Here is a 19,274-nt window from a genome sequence, read left to right as displayed (position 1 = left end):
CCTCCTACGATCCGAAGGAGTCCTGTCAAGTTACCACTTGGGAGTAGCAGATATTTCGGGTGTGCCGCAACTACCATCACTATCATCAGGATCAATCTCCTGAAAATCATCATTATCATTAGTAAGGTTAGTAAATGAAGGAGTAATAGTAGTAGACTGGGAAAACCCTCTATCTCCACGGGCAGTTGAGTCGGAAAGATCTCTAATAACTCTAGCCACCAAGTAAGACCATTTCTTCTAACTTTGCCCAATCTTTGTTTCCCTGTAAATAAAAAATTGATAATGTAATCATAACAGTTTGTTTAAGTAGTAAATTATCATCCTAATATAAACCAAATAAATGGTTATACCTGAATAGCTGATTTTCATACAGAATCCTCTGCTGTTGCAGTCCGAGCATTTGCATCCCATCCGAATCTAGTTGTTTCCAACAACCGCCTAAAGCTGTTATACTCCTTCCGTAACTTGTTCATCTTATTACGAAGTTGCTCCTTCCCAAAGGGTCGCTTGAATTCAGCCTCCAATCCTTTACAAATATTCTCCCATCCAATCTTTGTGAATGTTGAGTTGGTCTTCAATCCTTTTCTTACATTCTCAACCATATGACTGATGAATGCTCTTAGTTCAGCTTCATTCCATATTATAGTAGTGCTTTTGGGGTTAGGGGTTCTTGGGGATCTCATTACTCTGGACATGTATAATTGATTAAGCAAACATTTTTCTACATAAGAAACTATTTAAAATCACAAAAAAAATGGTACTTATGCATTAGGAAACATGAAAAAGTAAAATAATACAAGCAACAAGCATAAGCATAGAAATGAGTAGAACTTGCACTTGAAGGAAAAAATTTAACTGTCTGTCATAGTTATTTTGTTGAGTAAGAATAGTGTGAGGAAAAATATAAACAAGTAAAAGGTACAATACAAACATAGGTTATGTAAAATGAAATGCGAATATGACCGAAAAACTAATTTCATATACAGTGCTTTGGGCAGAAATAAAAATATATGACCCAAATTGACACAATTTCTAACTACTTCACTGTGTTAGTAATAGTCATGGTTAAAGAATGTCAACTCTTAAGTACATGAAAGATGTCATAATCTTCAATGTATATGGAGATCCCTAGAAGGAAATCATATGTGGATACGAGATGGAAGATCAACCAACGATAGTAATGATTATGCTCCAAATACACATGAAAATCAGTCGGAGTCTGAAAGTCATCTTAGTTTTTGTTTAAGGAAAACACATATTTCAGAAATCACGGAAGAGGTAATGGATCACAAAGATGTGGACGTCTATATCCGTGTAATACCACGATCTTGAGATTCTGCAGTTTAAGGTCAAACAATCAATAAAAAGCAGATTTTTAAAGGAAGAAATATATGTAAGGCTAGAGAGTCGTATGTAAAAGGGAAAAGAACTTATATATGATGGTTACAATGATCGAAAATTAATAATTGCATCTTACTTGTAATTCAGTCAATGCATTTCCTTCATAACACATACCAAAGTCTAGGATATAGCATGATATATACCCATTGGCCAAATGAAATCTACTCATCACCCGAAGCAAAATATTATTCCATCAATTATGAAAATCACTCAATCATATGTTTGTAGAATAAAAAATCATCAACTAATTTGGTAAATATGCAAAGATGACAGAGATTGTCCATTGTGGGCTGAAGTAGAAACTGAAGGTCTTCCTTCAGCTTGGCTTTTGTGACATCTCTACTCATTTGGGATCCCCTGCTTGATCCACAATGTTAAAAAAAGGAGAAATGTTTTTCTTAATCATGCAATGACTAGTAAATGAGCCAAAAAAAAAATTGTCTGATTCTGACAGTATGATCTTCAAAATGGGGTCAAGAATGCCTCCAGAATGGATGAAAAGATCCCCAAATATTAGCTAAATCCAATGATTGAATTGGCAAATGATGAATGCCTTCATAACCTTCAAAATTTAGTAACTTCTATGGTCTACCAATCCAAAGGTGAGATGAAAAATCAACCTTTGTACATGATGTGTCTAGTCAAGGGAGATGAATCCCAGAATATCTCAAAGATCCAATGGTTGGACAAAAAAAAACAAACCAATTTTCAGGTGCCGAATAACATCTCAAACAAGAAGGTGCACTGATGAGGAAGTATGACAGGAAATCAGGGTGCTGCGGGGGTTAATCTCCATCACAACAATGTATCAAACAAAAGATAAACATATCACCAGAACCCAAAAGAAACTCAGGGGAAAAAGAATTGTTGTCGCCGATTTCTAATGCATAATACAAAACCCAAAAAAATTAAACAAAATTAATCCAGACTCATAAAACTTCATGCTCATGGAAATCCACAGTAGAAAAGAAGTACTTGTGCAGAGAAAGAAAAATCATTCCAAAAAAAAATAGAGAAGTAGAAACATAGGTGAGGGTAATCAATAATGGTTAAAATCACTTACCTACAGGTGTTCCCCTAACTAATCTTCGAGATATGGCTTCGAATCACTCTGATCTGCAGTAGTCGAAAGACAATAGCGAAAATGACTCAAAATAAACCCTACCTACAGATTTCCACAGCTTTCTACAAAATTAGGGCCTGCAAAATCCAGACTCAGAACCTTTAGTAACCGAAATCATAAACTGGCAACAAGAATCATGAGTTTCTGTTGAAATCGGAAGAAGATTTTGCCTGTCGAATAGAGAAGAGATCGCTGGCTTAAGTTGAAGTGATGTTAGGGTTCTTGAACTTTTCCTTAATGCGACCACGATTCATGATGGAAGCTCGATCGGCACCGCCTCTCTTGTATTTCTCCTCTTTCTTCCTTTACAACTCACTTGTGGTACGATTTGTAGCTCCCTGCGACGAATCTTGGTAGATGAGAAGACATGACGGAGGTTCACGGGTGCTCCAGTCGTCTTCACGAGGGTGAAAATCAGTGGAATTGATGCTTTGGGAGGTGCAGCTTTGCGGAGTGGTACGATGGAGGAGGTTCTGTTCACAGCAAAGGAAATGGGGCACCATCAACTATCGAAGGAAAATGTTGGGTTTTGGGGTTAAAATGGCCCTCATTTTTGTTTCAAGAAATGGCCAAACAAGTTCAATTTGTTTCGTCATTTTTGTTTCTTGAACCATAAATAACTATAAATTCTTATTTATGTTTCAAAAAAAGACAAAAACGGAACAAGTTTATCAAACGCTTTTTGTTCTGTTTCTATCGTTTTTTGACATAGAAACAGTAGAAACACGTTTCTGGAAACGTTATCAAATGGGCCCTATATGGAGAAGAATTATTTGTCAGAGAGCGATGAGCATTTCCACCTTTTTCGAGAGCGTAATGTTATCTATAGTTGTGGAGACTTTAAGGTATAACCTTATGACAACACATCATCCATGAATAAGGATGCAAAATTGCAAATGAACTATATGGAGAAGAGTTCTTTGTCAGAGAGCGATGGGCATTTCCACCTTTTATGGGGGATGGTCGTTCCCCCGCCCCCCCCCCCTCACTTTTGTGTCTGCGAGTATCCCCTATGCTCTCAGATAAAGTATTTTTTCCCAAATAAACACACATATTCAATAATCTCTTATTTGTACTTCAAGGCCAACGTCAAACTAATTAAATACTAATGTTATGAATATTCATCAAATACATTTGATGATGTTAATCCCCTAATTAATGGATCTGAAAAATTGTTTAGGGGGTCAACCTTGACAATAATAATATCGCCACATTATATAATCTGCCTAATGAGATGCAACTTCCGCTCCACTCAAAGTGGAATCAATTAACTATTGACTTTGGCATGGCATGTTTCCATACCAAAGAAAAAAAAAAGAATACCTTCCCAACATCCTAGTCTTGCAAGCTCTCCCAAGTTTAATACCAGTGCCATGAAAACTACTAGACTCCTACCATTAGACTCACAAGGGGGTAAAGCAGTTGGTGAGCAACGAACTTGGTACGAACCGTAAACTTAAATATCTTGAGTTCGACTCCCACTAAGCACATCTTAGGCCACTCACACAGGGTGTTTAGTGCTCTTCATTGCTTTCAGTGAAAGTTGAATGATGATCAGTATGGTTAGCGGGACTAGTCAAGCCTAAGGCTTGGATAACCGCTGTCAGAAAAAAAAAAAAAAAAAAAGAAGATGCTAAGACCGCTACAATAGGACTCTTGAAATGAAAGCATCTGTTTTGGAGTCAAGGTTGGCCCACAACATCCATGGGGAAATATGGGTCAAAGCTAGCTATGCGCACCGAATGGAGCCCAGTGAGAAACAATGGGTGTCAATTAGACTCCCAGAAGGAAATATTCTATTTCGATGGCTCAAAATTGGCTGATATAATCTCTATGGTAACTTGTTTTTGGTAACTATATAATCTCTATGGAAAGCAGTGAAATAGGGGCTAGAACTGCCTATTTGTACCAAATCGAGTCTACTGACAATAATATGTGTCAATTGGACCTCCATAGGAAAAGATTCTGTTTTGAGGCCCCAGATTGGTCGGTGAAAATTCTCAGGGATTTTATATTATTTAAGTCGTGCATAAGGTTTAAATACCTTTTTCATTTAATTTAAAACCTTTTATTTAGATAATTGAAAACATTTGAGCTGAAATTGACAGTGTGATGAGATTTTATAGAAAAATCAACAGCACAGCAACACATTAGGATTAAACGGATATATATGATAATAATATATATAATATCTATGTATATCTAGATATGACCCAGGGTAGTATGAAAGTTGTAAAGCATTAAAATGAGTAAAGAATTCGAGATAAACTTGACAATTATCATTATTATTATTATTATTATTATTATTATTATTATTATTATTATTATTATTATTATAATAGTAAAAAATATGTTCAAAGTCAAAGACCCACAAAATAAATAGCAAAATGGTGTCGTGTACTCGTGTTCACACCATCTGTAGCTTCGAGGTTACAATGACAAAACACACCCATTCTATAAGTTCTAATCTATTTTGAAGAGGTCGGTGCACTCAACTAATATGAGGGAAAACAATCATTTTACCCCAGAAAAACTCTGAACTTTTTCAAACGAGATTTCTAGAGAGATTTCTCTCTTCAAGAGGCTTCATCTTCCATCACCATCACCATCACCATCACCATCGACACTATAGGTGTCAATCGATCAGGTTGGGCCGTCTTAGTTGGGCTTAATCAGGTGTAACCACTTGAAAGCACATCATGCACTTCTATTTAAGTAAATGGGCTTAGCTTTGGGGGGTATTGTACAGTTTATAATTGAGCCGGTCGATGTCGGGCTTTAATCGGGTTTCTTTAAACGAGTCTCAACCATTGTTAGTTAAAACGGGAACGGCAAAAAAACAGAAGCGTACGGTACGGGTTTTAAACAGATAAAAACGTTGAACGGTACGGTCAAAAAAATGGTCAAAAAAACAGGGAACGACAAACGGACGGAAACGAACGGTACGAGTATTAAACGTGTAGTTTTCAAAAAAACGAAACCAAAAAAACGGTAATATACTCATGCAATTTGAGAGATTATTACCTGCATACATGCATCTAATATTCTAAAAGCTCTAGGAGTCCCAAGATAAAATAGCCCAATGGGTTACAAGAAAATGAGATGTTGTTAGCTTTAACTTCTCTTTACTCATTGGACTATAAGAAGATGAGATTTTTTTCTTATAAATAGTATGGAGTTAAAAATAAAAAACCAAGTACCATATTGTTTTCACTCTTCACTTTTACTAATAGGTTTTTTTTTTTTTTTATATTAATTTTTTTTTACAAAATTCCTATTTTACCCTTAAAAAACGGATACGCTTTTAAAACGGCCGTTTTAAACGCGTTTTAAGCGGATTCTTTTGCCGTTTCCGTTTTTTTCCGTATTGTATGGAAGCATACGGCAAAACGCGTTTTAAATGGCAAAAAAACGCGAACGCGTTTAAAACGCGTTTTAACTAACAGTGGTCTCAACCGGGCTATGGACTTATTTAAGTCTAAAGAGACTCTAAACGTGCCTATCCTAAGATTATTTTCTTAAGTTGGTTGAATACTCATAAATATTTGAAGCAAATCTTCTATAAAAAATAGAAATGATATGAGATTATGGTTGTTCTTACAAAAAAAAAAAAGAAGAAGAGATTATGACTTTTATAACTTACAAAATAAAACTTAATTAAATCAAATCTTATTACAAAGCAAAGAATAAGAAAGCTTAATTTGTTTCTTACTAATAGTGGCAAAATAGGAATTTTTTATAGTATTAAAGGGAGTCGAGCTGGGTCGGGCTACAACGAGTCGGTTCAAGCTAGGCATACAAATGTGTAGATTCGGGTTAGATACTTGTATCGTGAACGCCTGTTTGAGCTTGACACGTTTATTAATCGAATCGGTCTAAATTAGGCCTTAAACGTATCAGGCTCGATCGAACCTATTGATGCAGACTTGGAATTAACATCCCTAATCGACACCATTCCTGAGGTGATAAAATTCAATGTTTACTTTTGGATGCCTTGGCCAAATGAGGCCACCCTTATTATATACACCCATGGGGTATATAAAGTATGATAGAACATTGACACTTGCCATCCATCGATTTTTCAATCTTTAGAGCTTTTTAGATCATGGATCTTACCAAACCCAATGGATTAAATCCATGGGCTTAATTAGTGACGTTGGCGGCGGGTTGTGAAGATACTGCGCTGGATACTTTTCTATGTACGGTTCGACCGGCAATTCCATCCTCAAAACGTAAAAGCAAATTGGACAGGTTTTAGTCTCAGACTTGAACTTCGAAGGGTTTTAGTTCTTCGACTGCAGGAGCCAGGAGCGAGGAGGGAGGAGCCGCCATAACGCCTCAAAGATGCCTAAATCGAAGCGTAACAGAGCTGGTGAGTTTTCTTCCGCGGCCTCAACCCAAAGCCCTAATTTTCGTTCTTCGCTAAAGTTTACGGTGTTCGTTTTGTTCATCAAGTTCTCTTGAGTATTTCAGTTTGAGCCTTAGATGTTAAAATAGAACTAGTCTAAGATTCACTACGTTTTTGCAAAACCCTAGTGTGCTTTTGAGTTCACTCAATTCTCTGTTTGAGATGCCCACTAGGGTTTATCTAATGGCTTAGGGATTCTTTTGTTGCTATCAAGTTGCGGTAAATAAACCTTTTTTCGAATCTCTTTGTTAAGTTTGGTAGTTGCAGTGTTTGAGTGTTTTTATGGAATGCAGTTACATTATCGAAGACTAAGAAGAAGGGAAGGGATCACAAAGAATCAATCGTGAATTCGATAAGGGATGCAGTAGAGAATTACAACTCTATCTACCTGTTCTCTTTTGAAAATATGAGAAATCAGAAGTTCAAGGAGTTTAGAGAGCAGCTCAAGTCTACCAGCAGGTAAAATTCGTTCATTTCATTGATATTAATGTCTGCTTGCTTTCCCGAAGAAAGGGTGCGTTTTTTATATTTTTGAGTCGTGCACCCACTTCCATTTGCTTGATATTACTTGATATTGTCGCTATGACAGGTTTTTCCTTGGATCCAACAAAGTGATGCAAGTTGCTTTAGGCAGATCTGTTGCTGATGAAATTAGACCTGGCATTCACAAAGTCTCTAAGGTAGTCCTGCTCTCGAATGTTGGAGAACAAACCTTTTCTGTCATTTTCTTTTTTGGTATTCACAGAATTTCTTGGCTTCGTTCTCAGCTATTGAGGGGAGACACTGGGCTTTATTTCACTAATTTGCCAAAAGAAGATGTCCAAAGGTAAGACTTCAACATTCATTATAATAATATAGAAAATGCCTGACTTGGGGATATAAACTGAATTTCTGGGTTAACGTTTAATGATGTAATGTAAGTAAATCCACAAGGCTAGTCTGGAATGACGCCAGACTCATACTTAAAGGCCCAGGGAGCTTCACTTTTAGTGAGGTCGCCCACAATTTCATTTATAGGCCTTACATTACTGGCCTTGACCTTCATTAATAAATGTGTACTTTCTAGTATTCTAACAGCCAGAAGCATGAAGGGGTTTGATTAGTAAACCTCCTGTGTAGATGCTGTAATGGAGTCTTCAAAAGTTAGTGTTATTTAATTTAATTTTTCTATTAAGGGATAAAATTGATAGATTGTCGAAAGTTATTGATATAAAAAGGAATACCAAACCGTAAATGCTTCAGAAGGCAGGTGAACATGCTACCAGGGACTGGGTAAAGACCACAATAATCACATTGACATGTATAATCCACAGATGAGTTACCTGTTTAGACATTACTTGTGGCTAGTGAATCTTGATAGGAAGGGTACTGCATGAAGAGTTTTATTTTGTAAATCTATATGCTGTGCCATTTTCCATATTGTAAAGTCTCTATCTTATATTCTAGTAAGAAATAAACATTGGAAATATTTCTTTTTCTTTAGAGGTTTTGTTCCACTTTTGGTTTTCCTTTAGATATTTGAGTTCATTTCTTTCGTTTATTCAGCTTCCTTTCTTTTTCACGCCTTTCTGCAGATTGTTTGGAGAATATGAAGAATATGACTTTGCAAGAACGGGAACCACAGCTACGGAAAAGGTTTGAGTGACCATATTGTTTATATCTTGTATCTTTTAGTAGATTGTTTAGGCCTGAAGAGCTAATTACTAGACTTCATTTGGTCACTCAAAAGGAACTGTTTGGAATAGTATGGTATGAGAAATTGTTGTCTTGTGTTAAGCGCATGTTATGCCCTTTGGTTTGTAAATTTTCAAGTCTCTGTCCGTGTCATTGTTACGTTAGGGGCGTTGACCCCATCACCATGTGTAGAGTTCTGCTGGAATTTCTTATATATTTCCCCCCAACCAAAAAAAAAATGAAGGGTAAAGCAGATTTTTTTCTCGTCTTCCTATAGTTCAAGATGTGTGAGTGATCAGCATCCCTTTTTTCCCCCCAATTTTGCTGAAGCTGCCTGATGTGGAAAACATACGAGTGAAATGGGGATGAAGGGATGTTAGTTGTTTAGGAATTAGGAGTATTACACATATATGGACTTAAGTGGGCGAGCTTGTGGCACAACGGTTAAGTTCCACTATTGCAACATGTTGGTCATAGGTTCAAAACTTGGAAACAGCCTCTTCTGCGAAGCAGGGGGTAAAGCTGCGTACTTGCCCCTTCCAGACCCTGCAGTAGCAGGAGCCTCGTGCACTGGGTTACTCTTTTACACATATGAATGTGAGTCTCAGTGTTTGCAAGTTTGAAAGACAAAAAGGGACTCCTTATACCCTCCTATGTTCCAAAAAGTTTAACAGATTTGTTATATCTAATTACAGGGAGAGTTGTATGATTTGGATCCTTACAACCTCGCATTTGGTAGCCTTTTTGAATTTTGTCAAAGTTCTTTAAGGCAGCTCATCTTAATTTCTCAAGGCTTACATCATGTCAGGATGACCTTTTCTTTTCTTTCCCCGATTTCATGGGAACTGCCTACTAATCAACCAAAATGTGCAAAATGCTTCAAAAGGGGAGAAGATGAAAAGAGGGGGAGAACTATAATCATTAGTCTTTAATTTTTAAATTACATGAATGAAGAGTGGGGATGATTTAGGACGTATCACCCGGAAAAATTGAAAATGGTTATCTTGGATGATAGTGAATTCCTATATTGATAGATGGGTTTGGGATAGTTTATCGGGTACAAAGAAAGATAACAGAATTGAAAAGTTGTTGTTGGTTACTCACCCCCCCCCCCCAGTTGGCCCAAAAAAAAAAAAGGTGCACATATACAGGAGGAAACAAAGAAATGATGTTTTAGACTTTGGAACTCTCTGAAGTCTGAATCTTGAAAGAGTGGAATAACAAGGTATCCTTTTTTTTTTGGGGGGGGGGGTGGTTGGGTTTGGAACAAATCTGATCGTGCTCATGTGTGGCTGAGCTCCTGGTGTTGGTCTCCTTCAAAAACAGGGTATGGATGCAAGATAAAACCTCTGGACTAGGGTCATTTTATGCAAGGGTTCAGGTAGAGCATGGGTTTTTGAAGGTCTAGGTGCTGTTGAGGTTTTATACATTGTCTTCTTCTGTGAAGTGTGAATATTTTAAACAGGAAAAGTTTCAGATGGTTAGCAGTGGCAAGTGTAACCCCTCTGCAGTTCTACTTGAATGGTGCTCTTATGCAGTTAAAGGAATGACCACTTGCAGTATTAAGATTAGAGAAGAAAAATGTTGGGTTGGATGAGATTGGGGGTTGAAGGGAAGAACTGTGGGAATCCACCTGAAGGTCGAAAATTCAATTAATAAACAGGGAATCCTGATGCCCATATATTTAGTTGATCTGCAATGAAATTCTCTTCATTCAGTAGCCAAAACTTGTGGGTAAAATCCCTAACCTTCACATAGGCCCCGAAGTGGGGGTGAAGTTGTGCAAAAAATCAGTAGTTAATGTAATGGATCACTTTATAAGCCCATATGGAGGGTCTTTTTTTTATATTTTGGGTTTATTAATGTATGGGTCTCTCTATAAAAGCCTATAAGGTGGGGGTAAAGTTAGTGAATGAAATTAGTAATTTTGGAGCTGTTATACGGGATTGGTGTCCCATACTTGATCCTTTCTTTTCTCCTCTCTTCTTCTCCTGTCTTCTTCTCCATTGATTACAAGGTTAGTTTATGCAATTCTCTTCTTTCTTCGTATCAACTTCTGATTATGATTATGTTCTAGCATAAAAATTCTGTCTTTTTTTCTTGTTTCTTGAATTCATACTTCACAGCTAGGAATTTTCTGTTAACCATTTAATTTCAATTCTTCTTCCATAATTAGTAATTATTTTCTGTTCTGAAGTATCCTATAATTTCAAAATTCCATCTTTTGACAGATTTCTGGTTTTCTTATTTCAAGTCTGACTTCAGTCAACTTGGTTTTCAAGTTCTGTTTTCATTCTCTGATTTCATATTTCTGGTTATCACAAGAACTGTTATCTTGTACTGAAACTGATTTCTAAAGTGGTTTTTCTGAAATCTCCATCAATTCTCAGATTCGGGAATTCCTTCTTCAAGTACGAATTTTTAGATCCTAAGAATCCTAATTTCTGATACTATATTCTCCTATCCAATCATTGTCTTTGACCAGAATTATGCCTGAACCTGATCCCTTGATTCTTTGTTATTCATTTTTTTTTTTTTTTTGGAAATCTGGTTTTATTCCTTACGAGTGATCCTGTTGCAAGCTTATATCCCTCTGGATCTCACTGCTTTGAAATTAACAATGCGTTATTAATGCAAGTATCCTTTCTCCTTCAGTTTGTCATAAATTGATGATGAGTGTAAATTGGTAATTTCTTGAAATAGTTTTGATCAAGTTCTTTGCTTGTTTCTCATTTATGCAATGCTCTGTGGTTGCTTACTTATGTCTTTGTTTGTTAGGTGGAGCTCAAAGAAGGGCCTCTAGATCAGTTCACACATGAGATGGAGCCATTCCTTCGCAAGCAAGGGATGCCTGTTCGATTGAACAAAGGTGGGGAGATGCTTATTTCTGTTTTCTTCCCTTATGGATGAGTAAACCTTTATGTTGATGGTGATTTTATTAATCATATGTAGGTGTGGTGGAGCTTGTTTCTGACTATGTTGTATGTGAAGAAGGAAATCCTTTATCACCTGAGGCAGCTCGCATACTGGTTTGTCCATTCTTACAACTCTACTTGTCAATGTTGTTATTTTTAGGGGTAATAGTTAGTTGCCATGAGCTTGACTTATTCTCCTATTGCTGCTACTGGGAATCATTTCAGGACCTTGATTTGAGTTCTCATTTTATCAGCTAATTATCAGATGAGGGATGACACTGTTTTAACACTAGCAAATGCTATGAGTCTCTACTTTACTTGTGAATGGGGCCAGTCATGTTGTATGATCCCCTGGTTCTAATTATGTTACCTATTCAACCTCAATATCAGGCCTATCATGGCATTCTCTTCATCCAATCTTATAGCTTTGTTCTTGTGGTAAAAAAGAAACATGGGCGATGTCCTGGATGAAAAGTACTGATACTATACTGTACCGTCCAACTCAGCTTGCTATGTTCACCCTGTGTAGATGTTCTGCTAGGGCATACAAATCAAGTGCAAAAGTATCACGGAAAGCCCATTTGGATGGGACAGGCAACAATCAAATTATCCCAACCCCCCAATAGGGGGTAATGTAGAACTAGAATCACAAGTGATCCCAATCCCAGGCAGGATCTAAACTTCTAGCTGAATAGAGAAGATGTCCTCCAATAGGCTTGGTTTTAGCTCTCAAACACTCTCACAACAAACAAATACAAGGAAAATAAGAAAACAAAAAGAGAATTCGATGGAGGGTTGAGAAGGGGGAAGAAGGTTAGGTTTTGGGCATCTCACTCCTCAAGTTTAGGCATCTCACCTAGGGCATCTCACCCAACCACACCCCATAACACAGTAGCATAAGCCATCTTTTGTTGTTTAACTAAAAAATCTCCCTTCTCATTATAATTGATGGGCTTTAAATAGCCTTGCATTGCTTGGACATAAAGACACAATAAAAAAGGAAACTAATGGACTGAAATAGGACTTTCTATTTTGTGTCTTAACAATCTGACCAAGTAAGAATAAATTAGAAACTAACAATTAAACCCAAAAGGAAACTAATCTAAGTTCCAAAATAGAAACTCCTTTGACTAACAAAATAGGAAACTAACTTGATTATATTGCTCACGAAGTAAATAGAAACTAACTAAATTAAATAGGAAACTGAAATATGAAACATGGAACCACTTTACTGTTTGGGTGAACAGTGTTTCATGAACAGTATCTTCAAGCTTTGATCTGCATCAGGGGGGAAGGTATCACTGCATCTAGTTGTGAATCTTTTGTTAGGAAGTGTTGTGTAAAATCCATAATGGAGCAGGAGTGGAATCAGATTGGCACAACCTGATCCCCAGGAAGCTACTTGAGCTACTGGCTGGCAGTTGAGTGCTGTTAGGCTTGGGTGAGCACAATAGGGGTGACCCTTGGGTCATTATTTTTTGTCTCTCGGTGCCAGCCTGATGCTGATAGATTGATCATTTCATTTTGCCATAACTGTAGTTATTGAGGTAATAGTGATTTAAATTTTTCTGGGTTTGACCGATCCCTATGTTTATTTTGCAGCGTCTGCTTGGGATTAAGATGGCTACATTTCGCCTTCATCTAATCTGCCTGTGGAGCCCAGATAATTTTGAATTGTTTAAAGAAGGGCTGGAATTTTCAGACGTTGAATCATCATAGGCCACTGCGAGCTGCTTGTTTGTGTAAACACTGGAGATGTTCATGCACCTGAACTGTATGAATGGTTATAGATAGTACTAGTAAGATAGGTTAGATGCTGGTAGTCATGGTTATTGGCTGGGGGGAATGTTGGGTGCCCTGGTTGGGTCTGGTTGAAATTTTGTTTTACTGTCTTTTCTAGGTGCGTGGCCCTGTAATCTATTGAGATTGAGAGATAAACTGGCTTCTTGTTCTCGTTCACAAAACTTATTTTGGTCTTCATGAGCAGAATGGTTACTTTTGAGTATCAAGCCTGGGGTTTGGTCATTTTGATACAATGAAGATAGTCTATTTGGAGAATGAGGTCTACGATTTTGTGGCCTGGTTTGTTTGTATCTAATGTTCCGAAGATTCTACTTGAAGATTTCCTACTGGGACTCAGTTATGACTCAGTAGGGTGACTGATTTACTGGTTTCTGTGGGTAGCAAGATTTAGTAATCGGTATCTGCCTATATCGGATCGATATGGATTGGATAAGTGTCACTTTTGCCCTTTTGAAAAGTACATTTTCTTTATGATCCGACACCTGAAACAACAATATTGGTAACTTATCTTATATTAATGCTTAGGCACCGTTTGACAATGTTTCATTTATGCTGTTTCTGTATTTTTTTATTCCAAAAAATGGAGAAACAACTTAAAAAGTGTTTGATAAAGCTGTACCGTTTCACCATTTTTTAAAAACATAAATCAAAATTTATGTCTATTTACAATTCTAGAAACGAATTTGAGAGAAAAAAAAGGCTGTTGTGTAGATAAATTTATGAATTATTTAAACCTGAAAAGAGGCAATCGAATCCTCTCTCCCTTTTGGGCATCTGATGATATTATTGGGTTTTTTAGTGGCATTATGTCCGTAAAAAACGATTTGAGAAACAGGTTTATCAAACACAAAAAAATTCCTTTTTGTTTTTGAAAATGTGAAAAGCTGTTTCTACCTGTGCTTTAGAACCATGGTGGTTAGTTTTTTGAAACATGCAGCAATTACAAATTCTTGAAAATTTCTTAGAGATTTCAACTTTAAGGAGTTAACATGGAAAACCCCTTTTGCACAAAATGAAGAGAGGACTAAGACAAACTTGTCTCTCTAAGACATCTTTTATTAGTTTTTACTGGTCTCTCTAAGACATCTTTTATTAGTTTTTTCTTCACTCGTAATAACTCAATGTTATGATTGGACTTTGGAAAGAGTGAATGTTATCATTAAATTTTTTTTTTTTAGTGAAACAAAATAAATATTTAGTTAAATTGTAAACAGAGTTTGTGGATCTTTTTACTTCTTTTTTGTCCAAAGTGGCACGAGCAATGAACTTGAGAGCCCTAACTAGATTGATGTTAGGCTTTATAAAAAAAATTGATATTTGTACAAAATATTGGAATGTTCCAAAACAGAAGTAGAGTTATCCATGGACAGCAGAATGAGTTATCAAAACTTGATCCCAAGTCTTCTAAGTCATTCCAGACATCCTCAACATCACATGCCGCTGCTTCAATATCTTCTACTGTCATCAAATAATTTGCATAAAGTAAGATATATTTTCCTGCATTTTAAATAGCACCTACCCAACCATATTTGCTTGTTAAAATGGTCATGAGCAAGATTGTTTTGTGAGAAAATGATAAGCAATTTATATGAGAATAACCCAGTTTAAAATCCTTCACCTGATTCTTAACCACTTAAGGAGTTTAAAGTATTAGAAACCCAATCTAAAACTTGTTGCAGAATATTATGGGGATTGAATTTCTCAGAACAAAAAATTACCTGCTTCCTGATTTTCCAAATAATGTAGCACATGATGATAAAAATGTTGGAGAACCAATCCATATTACTCAGAGGAATGTCATTAGAAAAATAAAAGTACATCATTAAAAGAGAAAAATAAGAAAAAAGAAGATGCTCAGATTTGAATCCCAGAGGACAGGTTGTCGAAACTCTTCTTAAGAATTCGTAGGAAATGAAGACATGCCATGTATTCTCATGGTGATTGTGACACAAACCACAAATAGAGTCCATATCCACCCATTTTTGTAGGATATTGTTCAGATCCCAGATCCATTGGATGAAGAGATTATTTTTTCACTATGTATAAAGAGGAATTGGGTCCTTTTTTGATGTGTAGTCCCTCCCTCCCACCCTCCCCTATATTGAATTATACTGTATGAGATCAGAAGATTCAGTCTCAATTGAAGTCGGTTTAATTGAGTCTACTGGTCAGCAGTGATAGTATTGGGTCTTGTACCAGTTACTTGAAATTTAAAGGGTGTCTTTGGTATAATCTCAGAAACCAATTTTTTTTACCTAGAATCTGTTTTTGACTTTTGGGTGAAAAATCTAGTGTTTAGCATCATTTTCTGGACCCCTATTTTCTCTTTTTAGGAATGAGATTCTCTCATGATTGACCTTAAACCCTGTTCTCATATTTCTAAGAAACCATTGCTGAAAAAAAAAAGAAAAAACCATTTCAGGAAGTGCCTTTCATTTTATTTGCCTTTTCCAATTCCCATCTGATGCAGCACCCACCCAATTTTGTCTCCAAGAAAGGATTCTTTTTCCCCATTTTTTGATAAGAATCTCCAAGAAGTGATTCATTTAACAAATTGGAAAACAATCATTTTGAGTTGAAAGTAGTAGGTCCAAAGATTGTTTCGTCCTTTGAGTGGGCATCGTTGATACTTGATATAGTCATCGCAAGTTGGCATGTCAGTCAAAGTTAGTGCATTTTGCAAGTTTCCTTTGTCTTGTCGCTACTGGAGAATACTCTCGTCCTTTTTTATTAAAAAAATCCTTTTCCGATGCCGGGACTTGAACCCGGGTCTCTCGGGTGAGAGCCGAGTATCCTAACCAACTAGACTACATCGGATGCTGGTTAAAAGTGAAGGAATAAGATTATATACTTATATATAATTAGTGGAGCTAAATCACAAAATGAATAGAGATGGAAGGTGAGCGTTCTTCTCAACCTCTTATGGATATTAAGGAGATAACATGCTCTCCAGTGTTTAGGGCATGATTGGTTTTGATGACCTAGTCAATGTAACAAGCGGAGTGGGGTTGTTTTGGGCATTTTGGGTGGTTGGGCCAAGTTGTGCAGAGGGAAAGAGGGGTGATTCGGGAGAGAGAATAGGGAGATGAAATATTCTATTTTTTTTTCTTATCAATCAATTACTACAAGATATTATCATCATTTTACACGGTGTATATAAGACAAAATATCATTATTAGATTGAAATACCTGTTACAATATATTATTCCTACCATACAAAATTGACATTTCCCTAGATGGTAGTGTTACCTACTGTGGTTATACTAAGCATGACCCCCGTCTTTTCTCCTCTTTTAGCCTTTGCTTTTGTTGAAATATAAGATAACTATTAGATATTCTAATTCGTACTAGGTAGAGAAAGATTTCAATGTTTTAGCAAGTTGTTTTTAATAAACAAAACAAAGTCAGAAATTGAAGAAAGTGGATGCAAATTCTCCAAATTTTTGACCTACCATACAATTTGAGAACCTTTGATCCATCAATTGGAATGTGTCAAGGATAATTCTTAACCCTGGAAACTTTGCAATCAATCTCATTAGAAACTCTTTTGATGATTGGTTCGAGCTTTATGGGTTTGGGGAAGTCAAACTCAGTCGGTAAGGTCTTCTACTAGTTGTAGCAAAGACCCATGATCGAAGCCACTTCTCTTCATACTATCATTAATATTGGCATCTTACACATTAAGCTAATAGTGGTTTATATCTAATTCGATTTTCCCATGATTCATCCTCTCTAGTGTTTTGACCGAAGAACTCCATGAAACTTTGTCTTAAATTTTATTCTTAACAAGCCTTAAAACCTTACTAAGCTAGAAACCCAAGAAATTTCTTGGTGGTGTATGCTTTAGTGCACATCTTTTCAACAAATGAGCAGAGGCACAAGATGTATTGATCCCATTTGAGCTGCCATGTGACTGATATTTGGGTTGTATTATTTATAAGAAACCTTAAACCCTTGATAGATGGAAAATGTAAACTTTCAAGCCAATTCATTGATAACCTCAATCTCTTTTCCTTGCCCATCTGCAACTGAACTCACCCTAAAAAAGCAATACAATCACGAACTCAAAAGGCATCGACAGAATATCCTTACAATCAGACATGCCCCAAGCAAGCAGATTTGAATGACATTAGCCGATATTATGGCATCCGATGTCTTTGCAACTAGTATTTACTATTTATTAGAGCTTCAAAATAGCACAAAAGGAGTGGGCGGCCAGTGGTGGCCTGGTGGGTTTTCATAAAGGAAGAGATCCTGGGAAGGAGCAATCATTTTAAAGAAATGAAGCCCCACCAAAGCCCTTTTACTCAAAAGGCGAGAAGATCATATATACTCACCAGTCTCAACAGCATTTCTACAAACATGAAACATGCAACATGGGAATACGGGTGGCTGTAACCTTGTGGGGATCATATTGACTCATATTCACGTGCTATCTGTGCTCCACAACCTATCATATATTCATGGCTTAGTCTCATTAACTCATCAACGGTGCAATCATGCTTCTTTCATAGTAGCCCATCAAATCATTCTCTCTTTCTCTTTCTTAATAACCCATCAAAGTTACTACTCTCCCCGATAGGGCCGATATTCCATCTTACACAAATCTTTCTATCTAATCTACCCTTTCTTTGCTTTTGTGAAAAGACGAGAACCACTTATAGTATAGGGGGGAGAGTGAGAGAGAACAGGAACAAATATGGTTTAAGTAAGGAGGCATATCGCTGCATATCCTGTCTATCTCTATAAAGGGGTTGAGTGAGAAGGGTGTTTATCTCCAGTTTTTACTGTTAAAACAATGCATATCCAATACATAAGAGCCCTTAAGGCTCGACCCATGTACTTTAAATCTTCAGTAGGTTGAGGGGTCTTTAGTTCCCTAGTATAGAAAAGTACCAGGTGGGTGTGTTCTTATATGGCATTGAGCTTCTCCAGATTCTCTACCTTAACCCCCTCCATCCAATCTAAATGGGGAATGATTAAATAAGTGATGGACAGTTAAGTCAAAAAAACCACTAATAAAACTTTCCCATGGTATCAATAATTCAATATTAATGGATTTTGATGCCAATCCGACAGGTTTAAAAGCAACAACACCTCAATAATTTGATTGATAGCTTCCTCCTGCATAAACGGATTAAAAGAAATAAAGGAGAAGCTAGTTTATTTGCTCAAAGATAAATCCAACAACTTGTGTTCCTTTCTTGGTAATGGGTATCGGTATCACGGCTCAAGGTAAGGTTATTTATTTCTTCTTTTATACGTGGGTTTATCCGTACGAGTAAGAAAAAGGAAAAACATTCCCTTAACTTTAAACTTTGAACAAGAAATCCGAAGAAATAGACAGGCTATGGAGCTACGGATGCATGCCAAAATGAACCTTGATACAGCAGGGTTCACTAGCCAGATGGGTACTTCCCTCTCTTTGTACGTAAAACTCATGTAACTAAAGCCATCACTGAACCGTGTATGCGTCTACTGACCCTTCTCTCTCTCTCTCTCTCTCGCTTGGCCTTACTCTTACCTCAAGAGACATATCATCGAACAGGTGGTGAGCATAAACATGTACAGAAATAGCAGGCCCCACATGCCATGCCATACTGGGGTCACACCATTTTAACCGAAACACAGCATTCTATAATGTGATCAAGCAAAGACCGAATCTCTGCTTTGTACAATATGATCTGATAGCACTTTGGCACCTCTCTGGAGTATACGTGGCCGTGGACTTACCGATATGCACAGTGAGACACAGGCACCAGCATCCATCGTCCATCGTCCATCGTCCGTCGTCCATCGTCCATCAACTCAAAAGAAAAGCTCACCCAGAGAGAGAGAGAGAAACAGGGTGAAGAGACAGATGTCCGCCGAACCGACGGAAAGCAGAACCCAGATTTGGAGATTTGATTGTAATATTTTCCATAAAGCGATGCCTAAGAATCTCGCACAA

General features: G+C 36.9%; 1 protein-coding gene and 1 non-coding gene across 2 annotated transcripts; one reads left to right on the top strand and one right to left on the bottom strand.

Moving 5' to 3' along the window:
* The first annotated feature begins 6,737 nt into the window (after positions 1 to 6,737).
* On the top strand, positions 6,738 to 13,579 carry LOC122090100 (mRNA turnover protein 4 homolog). The gene is made up of 8 exons (XM_042659938.1): positions 6,738 to 6,896; positions 7,226 to 7,391; positions 7,522 to 7,612; positions 7,700 to 7,758; positions 8,507 to 8,567; positions 11,385 to 11,475; positions 11,559 to 11,635; positions 13,124 to 13,579. Exons 1-8 carry the CDS (start codon positions 6,869 to 6,871, stop codon positions 13,238 to 13,240), a joined length of 690 nt encoding a protein of 229 aa, XP_042515872.1. The 5' UTR covers positions 6,738 to 6,868; the 3' UTR covers positions 13,241 to 13,579.
* Positions 13,580 to 16,068: 2,489 nt separating this feature from the next.
* TRNAE-CUC lies at positions 16,069 to 16,141 on the bottom strand. Its single transcript has one exon. It is a non-coding gene; the product is annotated as a tRNA-Glu (tRNA).
* Between the last annotated feature and the right edge of the window lie 3,133 nt (positions 16,142 to 19,274).

The sequence above is a fragment of the Macadamia integrifolia genome, chromosome 9 (genome assembly GCF_013358625.1).
Source record: "Macadamia integrifolia cultivar HAES 741 chromosome 9, SCU_Mint_v3, whole genome shotgun sequence".
Taxonomy (NCBI): domain Eukaryota; kingdom Viridiplantae; phylum Streptophyta; class Magnoliopsida; order Proteales; family Proteaceae; genus Macadamia; species Macadamia integrifolia.
Note: the sequence above shows the minus strand (reverse complement) of the source record. Positions and strands in the feature narration are given on the sequence as shown.